The sequence below is a fragment of the Anguilla rostrata genome, chromosome 3, assembly GCF_018555375.3.
Source record: "Anguilla rostrata isolate EN2019 chromosome 3, ASM1855537v3, whole genome shotgun sequence".
Taxonomy (NCBI): Eukaryota; Metazoa; Chordata; class Actinopteri; order Anguilliformes; family Anguillidae; genus Anguilla; species Anguilla rostrata.
The window spans coordinates 12,458,058-12,475,731 of record NC_057935.1 but is presented as its reverse complement, the minus strand read 5'-3'; the positions used below and the strand labels follow the sequence as shown (position 1 = coordinate 12,475,731).

Genomic DNA, 17,674 nt, shown 5'->3' with positions numbered 1-17,674 from the left:
AGCACAGCAGCTCAACCAAATGCATGATATAAGCATCAGCATAAATATACAATCAAACTACTGAGAAGATAAACATTCATATAAACCTTTACTTCCCACACTCGCTCACACACCACTGACCTACCTGTGCTTCATGAGTAACATATTCATAAGCTTTCAGAGGTAAACCAACATGCACTTGTTTGCCTCAACAGACCCATATTCATGTTTGAACACTGTGGACATACATCTTGTCGAGGCCTGGAAATGTTTTTAAAGGGATGTTTGTGTGCGCCTAGTCATGCAAAAACAACAAGAAAAGAACATTCCAGCACTCGGCGTCAATATATGATTACGACCGCATTTGAAAGGCAGACAGGCTAGCTGATGGACCGTGAACATGCGTCTCAAACAGCGCCATCTAGTGGCTAAGTACAGCACTTAAGACTATTTTGTTCATAATTAACGGCTCCCATCAAACTTGGAAAGGTTTAAAAAAAAAAAAAAGAAACTGGCTTTATTTGCTTTAATTATTTATGATATGAGGGATGCGGGACTTATTAATTTACTCCTGTTTTGTTTTGTTTTTAAAAAAGAATAAAGATTAGTGCATGTGTGCAGTTCAGAAGTGGAATGCCTGAAATGTACTATAATGTGGTACAGACAGGAGCTTGTCTGGCCCACATACAGGACTAATTTCAAAAGCAAACAGTAATAATAAAAAACAACATGTGGCTGAGGGTATTTTAAAACAAAAATCTTTTTTTGTTTTGTTTCTATTAAAGCCCTGAAATCTGCTCTGCCGCCTGTTTGAAGTTCTGTCAGCCACCTGCCCTTCGAAGAGCAGACAGACGCGCTCGAGCGCTATTTACGCCGCCGCTGCTGTGCATGCTGGGAGAAGTGCCCGGGTTGAAAGCGCCGCTGATGTTCGGGTCGATAGAGGCGCGCGTCCCACTGAGAAACAACGCTGAGGGGGAAAAAGGCCCCGCCACACTCACCTTCTGGGAATGTCTGAGTCATAAATACCAAAAACAAAGCCAAAGGTAAAAACAAAAACAAAAAAAAGGTGAAATATAGAGGAAAAAGGAGTGAGTTGTTTAAAAGAAAAGGTTGAGCCCTGGCTTTGAGGGTGGTGTGGAGCAGGCTACAGGAGCAGACAGACGCGCTTGCCAAACTCCCCCCTGGCACAGAACGGGCAGTCACAAGCGGGAAGTCGTAAACAACACATGAACCCCGGACATGTGGTGGAGCGCTCACAGGCCTCACAGCCGCCCAGACCGCCGCAAACTCAGCTCAGGGTCAGCGCTCCTGCGCAGCACACTGGCATGCCGTAACACACACCACCGTTAGCATGAGCTAACGGGCTGCACAGCCGCTCAGACCACCACAAACTCAGCTCAGGGTCAGCGCTCTGCGCAGCACACTGGCATGCCATAACACACACCACCGTTAGCATGAGCTAACGGGCTGCACAGAACTGAACAGGTTCTACAGACTCAAAGGACACTCAGCTCCAGTTCTTATAACAGCGCTCTACGATCCAATCATTCAACTGGCATGCCATAACATCTTCGGAATATACATAAAGAGGTGTGACCAAGTGGAAGACTGTGGCACAGGGTGCTCTGTTCTGTAATACAACACTGGAAAAATCCTGCTACCAGCCACAGCCTGTAGTTGGGAAGTATGGTGAACAGAAGGAATGCAGGAATTGTGTATCTGGTACATATATAGCAAGGGTCTGCAACCCGTTTCCTGGAGGGCCACATGGCCTGCTGGTTTTTGTAGTTACCAAGCTCTTTATTGACCAATTAAAGCCTGTGATTGCAGTTAATTTGCATCACCTAGCTCCTTTGGTCTGAATTGGTTGCTGATTTTAAGGTGAAAACAAAAGCCAGCAGACCCTGCGGCTCTCCCAGGAGGTGGGTAGCACTCGCCTGGTCTACGGCATCAGTGATTACAGTACAGGAAATGATAGTCACATGGGGTGGAGTGGTGCACCGTGATGTCATGCACTTGTTCTCAGAGCAATAACACATTGGGGTCCTTTCGGGAGTGCACCTTACTTAAAGGTACAAGAGTAGTTTTCCACCAGGAATTTGGATGATAGGCATACATGCCAAACAGCAGCTACTCTCATCCACCTTATAGAACAAATGAGACACCATAATAAAACCCATAATATAGTAAAGGTGAGGCAGCCTGAATGCTGATAAGACATGTTGTAAGTCACAACACACCCCTTACAAGACTATTATGTAACATAGTGCAGGTATTACCTCATTATGGCATACAGTGAAGTAAAGTGAAGAAATGATCCATTTAGTACAGTTTAGTGAAGTTAAATGTTATGGAGTAGAGTATAATACTGTGGAAGAGTAGTGTTTGTAGTGGGCAGTATGGCACAGGTACAGGTAAGGTGTGTCGGTTCACTGTATTGAGACTCAGGTGACTCCCTCTCTGTGAGGAATGAGCGGGAGAGCGAGCAGAGCCAGATGAGTGGGACACCCCAGCACAGAGCCTCTGTCCTCCCAGGAAGACAGTGCACGGCGGGGGCATGCAGAGCATTACCACTCCCAGGCTTCTGAGGCCTCCTGTGCGATTGGAGCGCCTCCCATAGCTGTACTTTGGTTTGTGGTAATTGGGCCTTCCACCGTTTTATGAGATGCATTCTCCCCTTGCGCTCAGTCCAAGAAAGAGTGGTTTTCAATTTTTTTTATCATCAAAGTTCTTACCCTCAAAAACACAAAATATTGCGCCAAGCAGTCGTTCTAATAAAGGCAGAGCCAGACTGATCTTAAATCGAGCCATCTGTGCTTTTTAAAATGGCCAATAAATAATTTAATGTTTTCCTAAATCACAAATTTTAACTAAATATGTTCTGCAAAACCCTTCTGCTGTGATCCAGACCTGACTCAGACCCCTTCTGCGCAGTGCAACACAGCCATCTCAGCAGAGCACACACACACACAAACATGCATGCACACATGCACACACACACACACACACACACACAGAGTCGCATGCACACATTCACACAAACACACACATGCACGCACGCACGCATGCATGCACACACACACTAGCACACACACGCACACACACACACACACAGTTATAAGAGCAGCTGTCAGATGTAAACGGTGGTGGTGGGGGGGTAAAGGGGGAGGGACCGTTATGATTGCTGCACATACCTGAGAAGCAAAGAGAAAATTGTGCAGCATTTCCTCTGAGTGACTCATGGAAACGGCGGGTGGGTGGGGGGGCAGGCCGGCGGGCGGGCGGGGGCAGGCCGGCGGGCGGCGGCGGGGCGGGGGGCAGGCGGCCAAGTGGCCCGGGCAACACGCAGCACCGCAGCCTCACGTGCCCTCTGCTCCTTTTATTAAATTTCACATTACGGGGGGGAGGGGGGGGTTATACAGCTAAATTCATATCTGTTTTTCTTCTCTCTGCAGCGGCGGCGTCAGTCACGCGAGGATAGGCATGCCTCAGACGGCCCAGACGGACAGCTTCATTTCCTACCTTTAATTCCTGTCCCGGGGCAGGGAGCGCTGGAAAAACAGACAACGCCCACGGTCTGAGGCGCGCACACGTGCCTGAGGCGGGGCGGGTGCGCTCTCGCCGAATTAACGCCGCCACTCCGGCCCGGACTTATTTTATCTGGAATCGCCCGTGTTTCCCTTCAGGCTGAACCCGACTTTTTCCCCTTCAGCAGACTTATGGAAAAGACACACTCAACACCGCCAGGGCACTAGCTGTACAGTACATTAACCGCTTTAGAGCAGGCCTGACCATACCAACTACTTTTTACACAAAACCAAGGCAACTACCAGCCTCAAGAAGCCATTCCAATACGGATAATCAGGTACTGCATATAACAACAGTCTATTTAGGAGAAGAAGAAAAAAACATTATCTGGCTTGACTATCGTTCGCTGCGTAAGAGTAACAAATCACAGAAAAGCATCTCAGGATGTTCCCTGTGAAAGCGATCCATTGTTCGGAGTTTAAGGCTCACAATGCTCCCCGTTCTCGAATGCGCTCGCCGGTTCCTAAAAATCAGATTACAGGCCGCAGACGGGACCGGCTCGTCCGCCGGTGCGTTATCGCGGAGTCATGCGGACGGCCTGACTGTGGCGTGAAGCGGGGTAGTGACATCACAGTGCCCGTCATGAGGGTCTCATGATTACCCTCGCCGCACCGGGTTACGTGCGCACTGCACGCGTGCGGGCCAGCTGCTCCTCGTCCTCTGACTTAAGTTTCCTGCTTATTGCCCGTACATGGCTCTCGCTTCAACAGTCTGCACGGAACGTTCCAGAACTCTGAACACGCCCCCCCCGAGGGCAACCGATCGCACGTAAACGTTCCATAAGACACGGCACGTGACGCACACCTCACGTGCACCGCCGCTCCGCGATTCTGTCGTACCCAAAACATGGCACACACCAACGTGCAGTGCCCACCTGTGTGATGAATGGCAACCATTAAACACCAGAGCCCTGCTCAGCTGAAGGGCAGAGGAAGGGAAGCTATTATGGGATTTTGAGGTGGCCAGGTTGGGAAAATCAGCCAGGACACTGGGGAATCCCCCTGCATTTCACCACAGAAAGAAGAGATCAGCAGTGGGGGGGGAGGAGGATTATTTTCACAGCTCCACATGTGTGAATCCTCCTTTTTTAGCCCTGTGCACCGGTACACAGACGGGGGAGGATAAAAAAAATAAATAAAAGGAGAAAAAAAACCATGTGACCCTCACAAGGAGACACACCGATGGCCCTATGAGAGACAGGAAAGCAGGAGTGTGACCTCTGACCTCCTGTCAGGCTCCTCCCATCTCACTCAGGCCTGAGAGAAGGAAGACGGACAGACTCATGACAATTATGTGTGATGTCTCAATAATAGTATCACTGGGGCTTTCCTCCATTCAAGTGCGGGAAGTAAATGGCACTAAGTGACAGTGGTACAATCAGCAGGGCAATTAGCTCTTAGCCCCAGACAACCTCCTGAGAGAAAGTGCAGTGTCTGGTTTAAGCCCCTCGTTGGTCTCCTCCCAGGTCCGTAACCAAGCGACGAGCGATGAGTGACAGCGCTGAGTCATGGTGGCAGGTGCACACAGACTGCGTCCCGGGCAGGAGCACACCTGAGTAACGCTGAGCCTCCCTGCCAAACCCAAGCCTCAGCCTCACCAAAGGGGTGCACCCACATGTTCTACAGGCCCACCTGATGTTCAGCTCCATACCCACAGCAAAGAATGCTCTGCCTCCCCGCTGTTGAAGCTGAAACTTTCCAATTTGACGCACCTTATGGATACTCAAAATTGGGGGCGTGACCAATGACAAGGCTGCGCCATTGGATCTTCTGCACTGTCATTAATATTCATGAACTGTATTATAGGACCGGAAAGCCTTGTTACCAACCAGAAGCCCTCCTGTAATTACAAGTAATACAGGACAGAGGGCCTACAGGAGCGGGCTGTCTGGTTAGGCTAGAGAATCTGTGGTTGAGCTTCCGTAAAACAGAGCAGTGTTGTGTTGCGGGTTTATTATTCCTACGGAGAGCTGAGCCAAACTGCTGCCGATGGTGTGCTGGGATCCCAGGCGGCTCTGAGCTGCTGCTGCTGCTGCTGTTGCGGTGCGAGAGGAACGCGTTCCAGAGAAACGCTGCGCTCTCCGCACGCGGGTCCCCGACAGCTCAGAGAGACCGAGAAGGGGGAGGCCGCGCCCGTGCTTCGCCGAGGCGTTCCGGTGCGCAGTTCGCCGACGTCAAACGCTCCCTCGTTCCAAAAAACACACACTTCAATCAAAACGCGAGTTTGCCTCCCCGCTGCTACGGAAACAGCTCGGGGCTGCTTAAGGCCCAGTTACAGCAACAGCGGCTCAGACAGGGTTTCAGCTCCGGGCTCTCCCGCTCTTTGGAGTCTCAATCCCACAAGGCATCACTTCACCCCCTCGGTCAGAGCCGCCGAGCGCTGTCCCCCGAGCTGAGATGGCGACGACAGTTTGACGGATAACAGATGCTGACACAACCGCGGCACGTTTCTGCGTTTCTGGTGTCGTGTGCTGTATCACGACCGCCGTGCTAGCACACATAAAGCTGCGCGCTGTCTTAGCACTTTCCCAAATGACTGATGAGCATGCAAAGAGAGCTGTTCTGTTTTAGTGTGATATGTTTAAGTTATAAGTTGTGCGGTGAAAGTGTGCACGTCACAGGTAGAAAATCCAGGTTCATAAAAAGTAAAAGTCCTCCCCAGTATTTTGTTCCAATCACCTGGATTTGCTCATTAACACAATTCTTCAGCCAGGAGGTGAAACTAATTAGTGAAGTCAGCTGGCTGAGTTCATGGGTGGAAGAAACGCATGGCAGGACGTTTACTTTCTGACCCCCTGGACCTTCCCACGTCTAGTGTACGCGGTGTGTTTAAAATGTGTGCTGTATGTGTTAAGTGTAGCAGCGTACAGACGCGGTGTGTTTAAAATGTGTGCTGCATGTGTTAAGAGTAGCAGCGTACAGACACAGTGTGTTTAAAATGTGTGCTGCATGTGTTAAGTGTAGCAGCGTACAGACGCAATGTGTTTAAAATGTGTGCTGCATGTGTTAAGAGTAGCAGCGCACAGACGCGGTGTGTTTAAAATGTGTGCTGCATGTGTTAAGTGTAGCAGCGCACAGACGCGGTGTGTCTGAACGCGTACGCCTGAGCACGCGGCTCTCCTGGTCCCGCGGACGGCAGCGGTCTGGAGGAAGGGCGACTGGCGTGACGGAATGCCGGGCGCTGGGGGGGTGAGGGGGTCTGCTTAATTTTACACCCCAAATCCCTGTCCTACCTGCAGAATGTTCTCCTGTCCTGGCTTTGATTAGGGCGGGGAGCCTGGGAGAGGGGTGGGGGTGGGGGTGGGGGTGGGGGTGGGGGGTTCACTGGGGCTGGGTTCTGTCATGAACAACTCAACACCGCCAGACGGGGAGGGGAAGAGAGGGGAAGAGAGGGATAAAGGGAAGAAAAATAGAGAGATTCAGAAGAAAGAGTGAGGGATTGGGCATTCCTGCCCCCACCGTTGGCTGGGCTGCTTTCTGTCTGACAAAAGTACAAAAGCACGGAGGAGAAAAAGAGGGGAGGGGAGGGGAGGGGAGGGGTGGCTGTCGTCGGGCGGATTACATAGTTTGGTTTAGGTTAGTTTAAGGTAAATCGAACCGGATAAAATGAAACATCCTGCACAATCAATTGCAGCGGGCCCCACGTGAATCAATCACCACAATCAGCAGTTCTGTATACAGAAAATATGTCTGAATAATGAGAGGCTGGCTCCGTATAAACAGAGTCCGGCCAGCTAATTGTGCCGTGTTACACAAGTGGGTCAACCCTTCCTTCTTTAAATAGCCTTTCTTCAGGAGAGGACCTTGTCTAAACACTACGCTTGTATAAACCTGCTTTAATAAACAGACATGATTGTTGTTGGAATAAACAGAAGAAACCTGAATATATAAAAGGCCAGTTTTAAACTGAAAACATCTCCTGTCATGGCTGCTCTTTCTCTCTCTCTCACTCTCTCTCTCTCTCTCTCTCGCTTTCTCTCGCTCCCCACGTCTCTCTAAGGATACTTATGACTGAAGAAAGAAAATAATGTTCCAGACAGCCGTTCCTCACAAATGCTCGTGTTTTAAAAGCATACCTGCATTGCAGCTGTCTGTAAGGCATTGACGGTACTTGTTACCTGCATAGAGAGCCACCTTGGGACACTACTGTATCAAACGCAAGAAACTGTGGTTTATCCTTTCTGCATATGTTGCACATTTAGCCATAAACATTATCTATAAACAAGTGACAAATAACTGCCTGAATTTGTGAGGCAATTGGTGGAATTTATCCAGTTACTCAAGCACACAAAATGTGCAGAGGTACAGACGCGCAGACATACGCACGCAGGCAAAATACACGCATACCAACAGTCTGCAGCTCTCAAATATATCAAATAACTTAAACAAAGGTCATTTTTTCTGGCCTTTTATAGACAACAGCTCATACCAAACTTGGCCATGGTCAGCCATTACATCAACGCAGTTGGGCGTGAGAAAGTCCCGTTTCAGCAGCAGAAACAGTCCTGCTTTTCCTGCCCATTAATCCAGACTGGATAAAGCGCAGACATGGGCCGGCTCCAGATATAAACCCAAAGGAACCAAACATCATTTTGTAATGGATGATGTATAGATTAAATATCATTTTGTAATGATGATATATAGATGGAGCCACAGAGCTGATAACAGCAGGCTCTTCAAAGTGTGCAGGAGCAAAGGAGAGAGAGGGAAACAGATAAGTAAAAAGAGGGGGGGGGCAGGAAATGGAAGAACAGGCATGTCACAGCGAGAGAGGGCACAGGAAAGGTGGTAAAATAAAACAAAAACAGGCATCCACGTGGCCCCAAATTTCAAAGCTCAATTTGAAGGCTTTTCACTCCTTGACAGCAGGGTGTGGCCGAGTAATGATGTCACAGCACACCAGCACGCTCACCGCAGCAGGGCCGTGCTGTAATCCCTGTGGCCCTGCGGTTAGGCTGTCTGCCCTGACTCTCCCGGGGGGGGGGGGCTTGGGGGGGTGAGGGATTAGGGGGATGGGGGAAAGCAGGTGGGGGCACAATCATGACTGGGACTGCCTCCTGCCACTGCCTTTGTGCTCGGCCCGCAGTATTAAAAACGAGGGATTGTGGGTAAAACAAAATAAAAGCTGGTGAGACAGCACAAGCTTTTCACCGTTATCCTGCCAATGCCAAAGTAATTTTGTGTTGACTTGAACCAGAACAAGCCACTAGGAAGAAGTTTACATGGTTAGTATTTTCATGAAGTTAACTTAAAATGACTGTTACCTGGTAAGTCAACTTTCTCAGTATCGTCATACACTGTTATACACAGAAGAAAAATGTGAAAGAAGTCCCTCCCAACAATAGTATGTGTTGGGACACCTGCCAGCAAACAAGACCAAAATTCTGTACAATTCCGGTCCTATATATGATTGTGTGATTCATGAGGCACATATACTTTACTAAAAAAAAAAAAGAGTTACGACCAGATGGATGGCACGCACATAGGGTAATAACTCATAGAGAACAAGACAAAAATGCAAATCTCGCACACTCACCTCCCAAAAATCATCCCAAAACATGTGGGGTTTGACAGTCTTAATCAGGGAGGTCAAGGCAACAGGCGTGTCGGGGAGAAAGCCGGCCTTTCTACACGGGCTGACCGTGACCACACTGAGCATGTGCGTGGCTCGAGCACAAAAAGACACGCTTGTCTGAGAGCGAGAGACATTACAGCCCGGCACAGGTGCGACTGAGACATCTGTGTGACACGGGACCCTAACACTGAGCCCCCCCTCCCTGACCCACCCCCAACCCCCACCCCCACCCCCACCCCCACCGCCCAGCTGGCCAGCACCGGCGCCAGCTTTTATGCTGTACATTCTTCTTGGCTCTCTGTTCTTCCCCCAGAGGTTGCCTGATGATGGAATAAAAGCTGTGCTTGGTGCCTTCAGCGGGGATATCAGAGAGAGAGAGAGAGAGAGAGAGAGAGAGAGAGAGAGAGAGAGAGAGAGAGAGAGAGAGAGAGAGAGAGAGAGAGAGAGAGAGAGAGAGAGAGAGAGAGAGAGCGGAGGCGGGCGGGGCGAGCGCAGGGCCGTTTGTCACCCAGGCTTTCCTTAAGGCCCGCAGATGGAGACGGATGCACGCGGGTAAATAAACAGGGGGGAGGTAAACAGGGCTCCCCACCACAGCAGTGTGTGTGTGTGTGTGTGCGTGTGTGTTTGTGTGTGTGTGTGTGTGTGTGTGCATGTGGGTGTGCATTTGTGTGTGTGTGTGTGTGTTTGGTGGTGTGTGTGTGTGTGTGTGTGTGTGTGTGTTGTGATGTGTGTGTGTGTGTGTGTGTGTGTGTGTTTGTGTATTTGTGGTGGGGAGGCTGAAGGTTTCAAACATGCTCCACGAATGCCGCGATAATCTCCTCCGTATAAAAATTCCACCGCAATCATCACCACATCCGCGGCGTTGCCCTGGGACACTGCACAAAGCAGGGCTTTAAAAGCCTGTGTGTGTTAGTGTGTGTGTGTGTGTGTGTGTGTGCATGTGGGTGTGTGTTTGTGTGTGTGTGTGCATGTGGGTGTGTGTGTGTGTGCACATGCGCAAGTATGTGTGGGTGTGCGTGTCTGTGTCTTGTGAGTTGTGTGAGTATGTGCGTGTGTATATTAGTGGTGTGGTGTGGTGTGTGTGTGTGTGCGTGTGTGTGTGCACATGTGTAAGTATGTGTGTTTGTGCGTGTGTGTGCACATGTGTAAGTATGTGTGTGTGTGTGTGTGTGCACACGTGTAAGTACGTGTGGGTGTGTGTGTCTGTGGCGTGTGTGTGTTTCCAGTGAAGAGAGTGAATCATTAACATGTCATGAAGATCGATACAAACAGCTGGACGGGGCTGGGACTTGGGGGGGGGGGTGTTGGGGGGCAGCCGGGATCTTCACAGTCCATACCGGTCTTGTTTCGGCTAGAGGTCAGCCTGCATGAGGTAATGCAGCACTGTAATTGGGAAAATTGCTTTTGCTTCTCCCCAGCACTGGAGCAAAATCCCCAGGGGGTGAGGGTGAGGGGGGGGGGGGGGGGTGAGGGCTTCAGCTGGGGAGGGCATGCACCCCCACCCCCCTTCACCAACTTTAGATCTCCTTCCACAGTTTGTTTAAACAGGAGAGTGAGCCTAATCCTTTCGGACAAGCCCAGAGAACACGGCCTCTGCCTGAGCTCCACGCTCTCCTCTCAGGAAGCAGGGCCCCTTCTCCTGACCTGGGACCTGGACGGGGGGGGTGGGGGGGTGAGGGTGGTGAGGGGGCCATTTGAGGGAGCGCTTACGGGCTCACGAGGAGACACGGTCACATAGCTGACGCCCCAGCTGGACCGTGGTGCGTCTGTCGCCATGGGGACAGAGCTTGGTTAGGGTGAATGGGCTGGTGAGGAGGTCTCAGTACACATGCAATGCATGAGAGGCAGATACCCCAGACAGCACAAACCAAAATACACACAGCAAAAAACATAACAGAGAGAGAGAAAGAGAGAGAGGCATGTTGTTCCACCTCTGAGTCATATGTCACATGTCTGTCTATAGAGACAGATCCAGGTGTTAAAGATAGCCTGCTGTGCTTGGTTTGTTTTTTTGTCTTGTTTGGATGGTGCGCCAACCACTGTAACCACACTGTACATTAAAAGTCTCCACTCTAAAACCAATGCATGCAAGAGACAAGACAACAAACCATCTTCCCGGTAGCCTCAATGTAGTATTCATCTGCTCCTAAACAGGACAAGCGGCAGACCAAAGCAAGCCTGGTGCGTCACACGCAGACGTGTCTCGGAGACGGTGTGGTCTCGCCATCTTTGAGCTCCGTTCTTAAAGTACGTGGAGCCCGCATGCCTGTAATGCAGTGCCTGAAAACGCCCTCATAGCCTGTCCGTCTGCACACCTGCACACAGAGGAGCTCACTCGGTCTGCTGTGACTGAGACGGGTAAAAGCGGTGGTTCTGTGTGTGTGTGTGTGTGTGTGTGTGTGTGTATACACTTGCGTGTGTGCGTGCGTGTGTGCGCAAATGCATTGCATGTACTATGTCTGAAATCCATTCAATTCATTCAGTTCAGAAAATGAATTTAATTTTATTTATAAATCTTCAGAGAACATCACATTTATTAAGTCATTCCCGGATGAAACGCGTTCGATGTGAACTCTGCTGTGAACATATGTAACGGTAACACGCGTAAACCTCATGAATGCGTGAGCGTAATGCTGCGTGTGCCTCTTCGGACGCGTCAGTGGAAACGGATGACGTGCGTGAGGAGCCGCCCTCCCCCTTCCGCTCACCTGGTTGATGTGTTTGAGCTTGTCGATGATCTGGCTGATGACCGGCTCGGGGCCCCTGTGCTTGGAGTCCGAGCCGTGCGCCTGAGCTCGCTTCGCCCCCGGGGCTGGAAACCTGGGGCACACGGGCGGGACGAGAGAGAGAGAGAGAGGGGAGAGAGAGAGAGAGAGGGAGGGAGTCAGTTCCAGAAACCCAGCCTGATGGCTTTGAACACATGCTGGTTTGATATGCGTCACTGCCTCGGATGAATTAGTCTTGTTCATTAGCTGCTCTTTGCACTGAACAGATGTTTCTGGTGAGAGATATGTTTTATTTTTAATTTGTCATCCACTAAACGCTTGGAGGTTGAACGGCCAAAAAGCATAACTGCACTGCCCTCTTGTGATGGCCAAAGGAACTGCCATCACATTGCCCTCTTCAGAGAGACCTCAGAAATGAAAGCAGTCTGAAGAGGGGATAAATCAAATATGCGCACACGCACACACACACACACACACACAAAGGTCACAGAGGCTGTACTTTTGTTCCAGGCCTGGTGTGGAATTTAGGAGTTTAGGAGAGGGGTCTCGTGGTCTCAGTGCGACTATGACCCCATGCTCTAAGGGGTCTCAGTTACGGAGCTGGTGGAGACACTGCATGAGGGGAGGGTGAACTTCAAAGTGCACAGACTGAAAGTAGGATGGAAGGCTGCTAGGTATCCGGTGTGTATGCGTGTGTGTGTGTGTGTGTGTATGTTTTTGTGTGTGTGTGTGTTTGTGTGTGTGAGAGAGAGAGAGATCTGAATTCTGAGCCCCACTCAGAATACAAAGGGAGAAAAACACACACGCACACACGCACACAGGTACGTCCAAACACAAACACACACAAACTTGCAGCTTGCAAATGTGCACACAAACAGGACTCACTCGCAGCGTGTTAAGCATCGTCTCTGTGACTGATGGGCCATGCCCAACACTCAGAGCGTGTGACCGAAGCGCACACTCTCCGCCTCGGAGCACCGTGTTCGTCCTAATTACTCTCAATTAAAAGCTAATTAGCCCTGATGCGCAGTGGCAGCTTAGGGAAGGGACTCGCAGCGCCTAGGAGCGTACCAGCTACAGCAGCAGAGAGAGCCCCCCCCCCCCCCCCGCCCCCCCACACCACCACCCCCACCCCCACCGTACCCCGTCAGGAGACAAAATTACTCACCAGCTCATCTCCCCCCATATTCAGACTGTTCATTAAACAGAATTAAACTTTCCAACATTATTTATTCTTCTTATTACCGGTATGTCAGCTCACCTTCGAGCATTAATCATCGCATAAATAATCCAGAGGCAGAGTCATCTGTTTAACAGGTGGGAGCGAGCAACGCAAATGAGAGAGAAAAAGCAGAAGTGGAAGTACGTTTTTTTTTTTAAAAAAAGCCCTTTTCCTCTTTGCAGTCTTGCTCTGCCCCAGTGATGTCACCCTCACCTGTTTCCGTGCATCCTTGATCAAGGTGACAGAGGACGGAGACTCACGCTACTGCGTGCTGCCCGATATTCGACCTGTTCTCACTTTTCAGTGCTCTCATCCTCCATGACCTCATCGATGGGCCAGGCAGAACAGAACAGGGAGTGCAGAGACACCAATCACAGCCCTTTCTGACAGAACCAAAAGATTTGGCCGCTCTTTTGTTCACAACACTATTCAAATACTGTTTGAAAATACAAGACTAAATAGACCTCAAAGTCTTCATGGTGCTAATTTTACGCATTTTAGATGCAATGTTTATTGACACTATTACTTTGTAATGTTCATGTTAATTTACTGACTATTTTCAGACTACTTGGTTACATTTAGTTAATGTGACTATTGTTTAATATTACTGAATCTACTTTATACCTCTTCCTAACTAACCAGTGAGGAAGGTTCTTACTTCATATTTGTGCTCTTTAAATTTCTAAAGAAAATACATGTGCATATATGATCTTAGCACACAATGGCAGTAAACCATTTAATTTCACTCATTAAATATTGTGGCATTATTGCACTTTCTGATATGAAATAGCACTGCTCCGTATAGGTGCAGGGCCACGGACTTCCACTAGGCGGAGTAGTGCTCTAACAACGAGACGCCAGGGAGGAACATAACCTGTCATGCCCAGGTTTACAGAAAACGCAATAAAATAAAGCGAAATAGTAAAAACTGCAAATGCAAGAAAAAATATCACAACAAATAAAAATACAAATAAAATCTGGCTGAACCTCGCAGTGGCAGCACGCACTAGGCGGCTCTGTTTATAGCTGGTGTTTGAGGACATCTCTCTCTCCGTCCTCCCTCTGCAATATCTCTCCATCTCTCCATCTCTCCATCTCTCATTTCACTTCGCTCTCTGCTCTCCTCATTAACCCGGCCTGTAGCCCCCGCCACGCATCAGCCCGCCCCCGCGGGAGCAGGCGGTAAATTACGGCTTCCCTTTAACTCTTCCTCCCCCCCCCCGAGCTCGGCCACCGCGCCCCGCGCCCCCTCCGACCCCGCCCGACGCCGGCCCGGCGGGATTCCCGCCGCGGCCTGACGGACGTGGCGAGAGACGGCGCGTGTGACGCCCACCGCGGGCCCGTCACCGTGCCGCCGGGGGAGGGTCAAGACCCCAGCCGAAAAACGCTCTGACGACGGGGTCCGGACTGACAGCCCGATTCTGCGGCTCAGCATGTTTCTCCCATTAGCAGATATATCAGCTCGCCGCTGTTTCTCGTCCGGGAGGCAAGACTGCTGAGACACGCGGGACCGCCAGGCTCCCCCGGTGGAGTTAATCAATAAAAGGAGTGCTCATCTGAAACCAGCCAGCCCTGCCCTTATCTTTCCATTTGCAATTACCTGGGATTTTCAGGACCCTTAAGACTTCTTACGATTTTAGATTTTAGCTTGCTTTTGCACAAAATAACGTATTACTTCCTGCGTTTTTGCCCCAAAAATAAAAGCTAAATGGACTGAGAGAGAGAGGGAGCGAAAATTGAGAGAGTGAGAGTGCGTATGTGTGTGTGTGTGAGCGAGAGAGAGAGAGAGAGAAAGAGAGAGTGAGGGACAGAGAGAGAGTGGGAGTAAGACAGAGAGAGTGACTCCAAATTGGGTTCTGGGTCACAGGAGGAGGTGTAAGTGGACTGAAGAGGTGCTAATAACCAGAACAGCATGACAGATGATGATAAGTGAACATAAGAACATATGCCTATAGAACATATGGCTTATTCTCTCAGGTACAGTTAGATGGGGGGAGGGGTGTTATATTAGTTTTATTATGAGGCCCAACACCTCTGTGCCATCTGCACAATGAAGCATCTTACATTTTTACTCATTAGCTTTACCAAGTGTTTGTTTTCCATACTTTAATTACTTATCTTAATTGGTTGCATATTATAACAGAAACCTAACTGAAAACTACAATTGCCTTACAAAACAATGGCCAATGGCAAAATTCCAGAACGTGACACAGTTCAAATTTACCCAGTACTAAAAGGCCTGCCTGCTGCACACGACTGCTCTGCATCGACTCACCTGTCAGTCACTTCCAGGCCGTTCCAGCAGAGGGAGTCGTTGAGCGCGACGGCCTCCCTGCTGCACAGCGCCTCCCCTAGGCCACTGTAGAAAGTGCTGAAGCTCCTCAGGCTGTTGATGAACTCCCTGTGGCAAGGACATAGAGGAGTCTGGTGATTCTTTTGTCAGCAGAAAGAGAGAGGGAGAGAGAGAGAGACCCTTATAGAAGTCCCAATCCCTTTTCAGAAGATCCTCCTTCTCTGTCATGATTAAAGGCGGACTGGAGATTCTATATGTACTGTGATAACTATCTCTGTAGCTGAACCAACAGCATACATTTTCATATGTAAGCTCCAAAGCCACTCTAAAGTATAACATTTCTTGATTATATACAAAAGTCTTCAGCTTTGATTAATCATTTGTAGATATGTTAAAACCGCTCAATTAGAGCAAATTTCTCAGCTAATTAAGTAATTAAGAGCAAAGGTTTTAGTCATAACCAAAACACAACCATCTAGGAATTGCACAGGACCTCAAAAATGTTTGGCAATTGCCATGTCAACACTGAAAAATATTGTAGCGCACGCTAAATTGGTACCACGGTCCATCCTTCCCATTTGAAATTAAGCTGAATCAAATGAAAGAAGCTGCTTTGTTATAAGGATACATAACAACAGCTTTCTTTGTGCTGGAAACTACCAGCAAGATTTAAGTTGTGGGCATCAGTGGTGTGTATGCGTGCAGGTGTGTGTACATCCACGTGTTATGTAAGGGATCAAGGCTAATCACATTTATCCTAAAGTCACTCAATAATTGTTGTCATTTTTTTATTCTTATCTGGCATTAAGTGCGTGAAATACCTGCAGACCTTGTGCAATGAAGCGGAACTAAGTGGCAATTTACTGCCCTGGCACATTGCCACAAACAAGTATTCAGTGCTGTAAAAGTGGGTCAGCTGGGTTAGCCATAATGCGCTCCGTGCTTTCGGGAGTTCCAATGTGACACCAACACCTCAGTAGAAGAGTATGTTGATAAATGCATAAGGAGTGCTCTAATTGATTCATAAAAGTGGGCTTTTGCACATACACATATTTCAATTCTGGGAAAAACACCATTATCTTTAGTCCATGAAATAAAGCATTATTGTTTCAGCTTTTTCAAATGGACTTGTGCATTTGACTTTATAAATTTAGCCAAGGTCCCTCAATAACACAGCTAACATGAAGAGAAATCAAAAGTGCATTTACAGCATGTGATTCCTAAAGAGTCACTTAATGTTCTAGTGAAGCTCCGGTCCTCATGATGTGACTCTTTTTGTCAGGAGCAGCCATTTGCAAGCTACCTGCAAAGACTACAATGAAGAACCATGCGAGCAGAAGGTAGGTTTGCTGTTAGATGGCCGCCCTGATTAAAAACTTTGAGGGGGTCACTGCAGTTGTAAGCGGCTGAAATTTTGGATACTCCTAATGCTTTCAGAAGCACCCCTTTCTGGCACACGAAACGCTGCTTGTTTTGTTAAAAATGTCCTTCACCCCCGTAACATCCACGTGAAATTTACTTATCAATACTCCTAAGGAACCTGAATAACAGACTGCCACTCTAAAATATTTGGAGCACAGCAAACATGAAGGCTTGCCCTACATGCGGGGCTTGGGATTAATGATGTCTGAAAGAACATGCTCCTGGCAAGGTACAGCATTCTCAGCTCATCAACTCTGCAACATCCAATTCAGAATTAAGCTTTCAACCAAAGCTTTTAACCAAATCTTAGCATAAATCGTGAAGGTCACTGTAGCTTATGCTGATGAAATATAATAAAAGTCAGACACACACACATACGTACATACATACATGTTCAGAATATGCAACATCAGGGAAAGGGAAGAGTCAGTACAAAATAACGTATTGTAAAGAGTTCTACCTGCGTCGACCGGCCAGGGTCTCTTCCGGGTCAAAGGGCACAGGCTGTTGACCGTGGGGCATGGGAGCAGGCGGGGTGCGGCCAGGAGAGGGCACTGCTGAGCGCGAGACACGCTGGGGGGAGCGTGCGCACTTACTGCTCACCTGGACGAAACAGGAGAAGAAGAAAGGTGAGGGCGTATCGCACCGCACATTGACACGCCCAGGGTGCTTTGCTTCATCAGCATCAGGGCTGGGCAACTTGGGTGCTTAACTCTACTTCAATTCAGTCAGTTGAAGAAATGAATTTAAAGTAAGTTCATTAACTGAAAAATACCCATAACGCCTCTCTTAATTAACTGAACTTCAATTCATTTCCCGAATAGTCTGAATTCGCACAGAAGCGGCCCCAACCCTGATCGTCATAGACAT

At 48.9% G+C, this 17,674-nt stretch overlaps 1 protein-coding gene across 2 annotated transcripts in view; it reads right to left on the bottom strand.

Annotated features, from left to right (window-relative positions):
• Nucleotides 1-17,674, bottom strand: part of gpc3 (glypican 3) — an 83,543-nt gene that overhangs the window by 16,108 nt on the left and 49,761 nt on the right. For both annotated transcript variants that reach the window (XM_064326257.1, XM_064326258.1), the window contains exons 4-6: nt 17,265-17,407; nt 15,365-15,490; nt 11,850-11,961 (exon numbers count right to left, since the gene is read on the bottom strand). In XM_064326257.1, the coding sequence (XP_064182327.1) occupies nt 11,850-11,961; nt 15,365-15,490; nt 17,265-17,407 (381 nt within the window). The remainder of the gene's footprint in view (nt 1-11,849; nt 11,962-15,364; nt 15,491-17,264; nt 17,408-17,674) is intronic.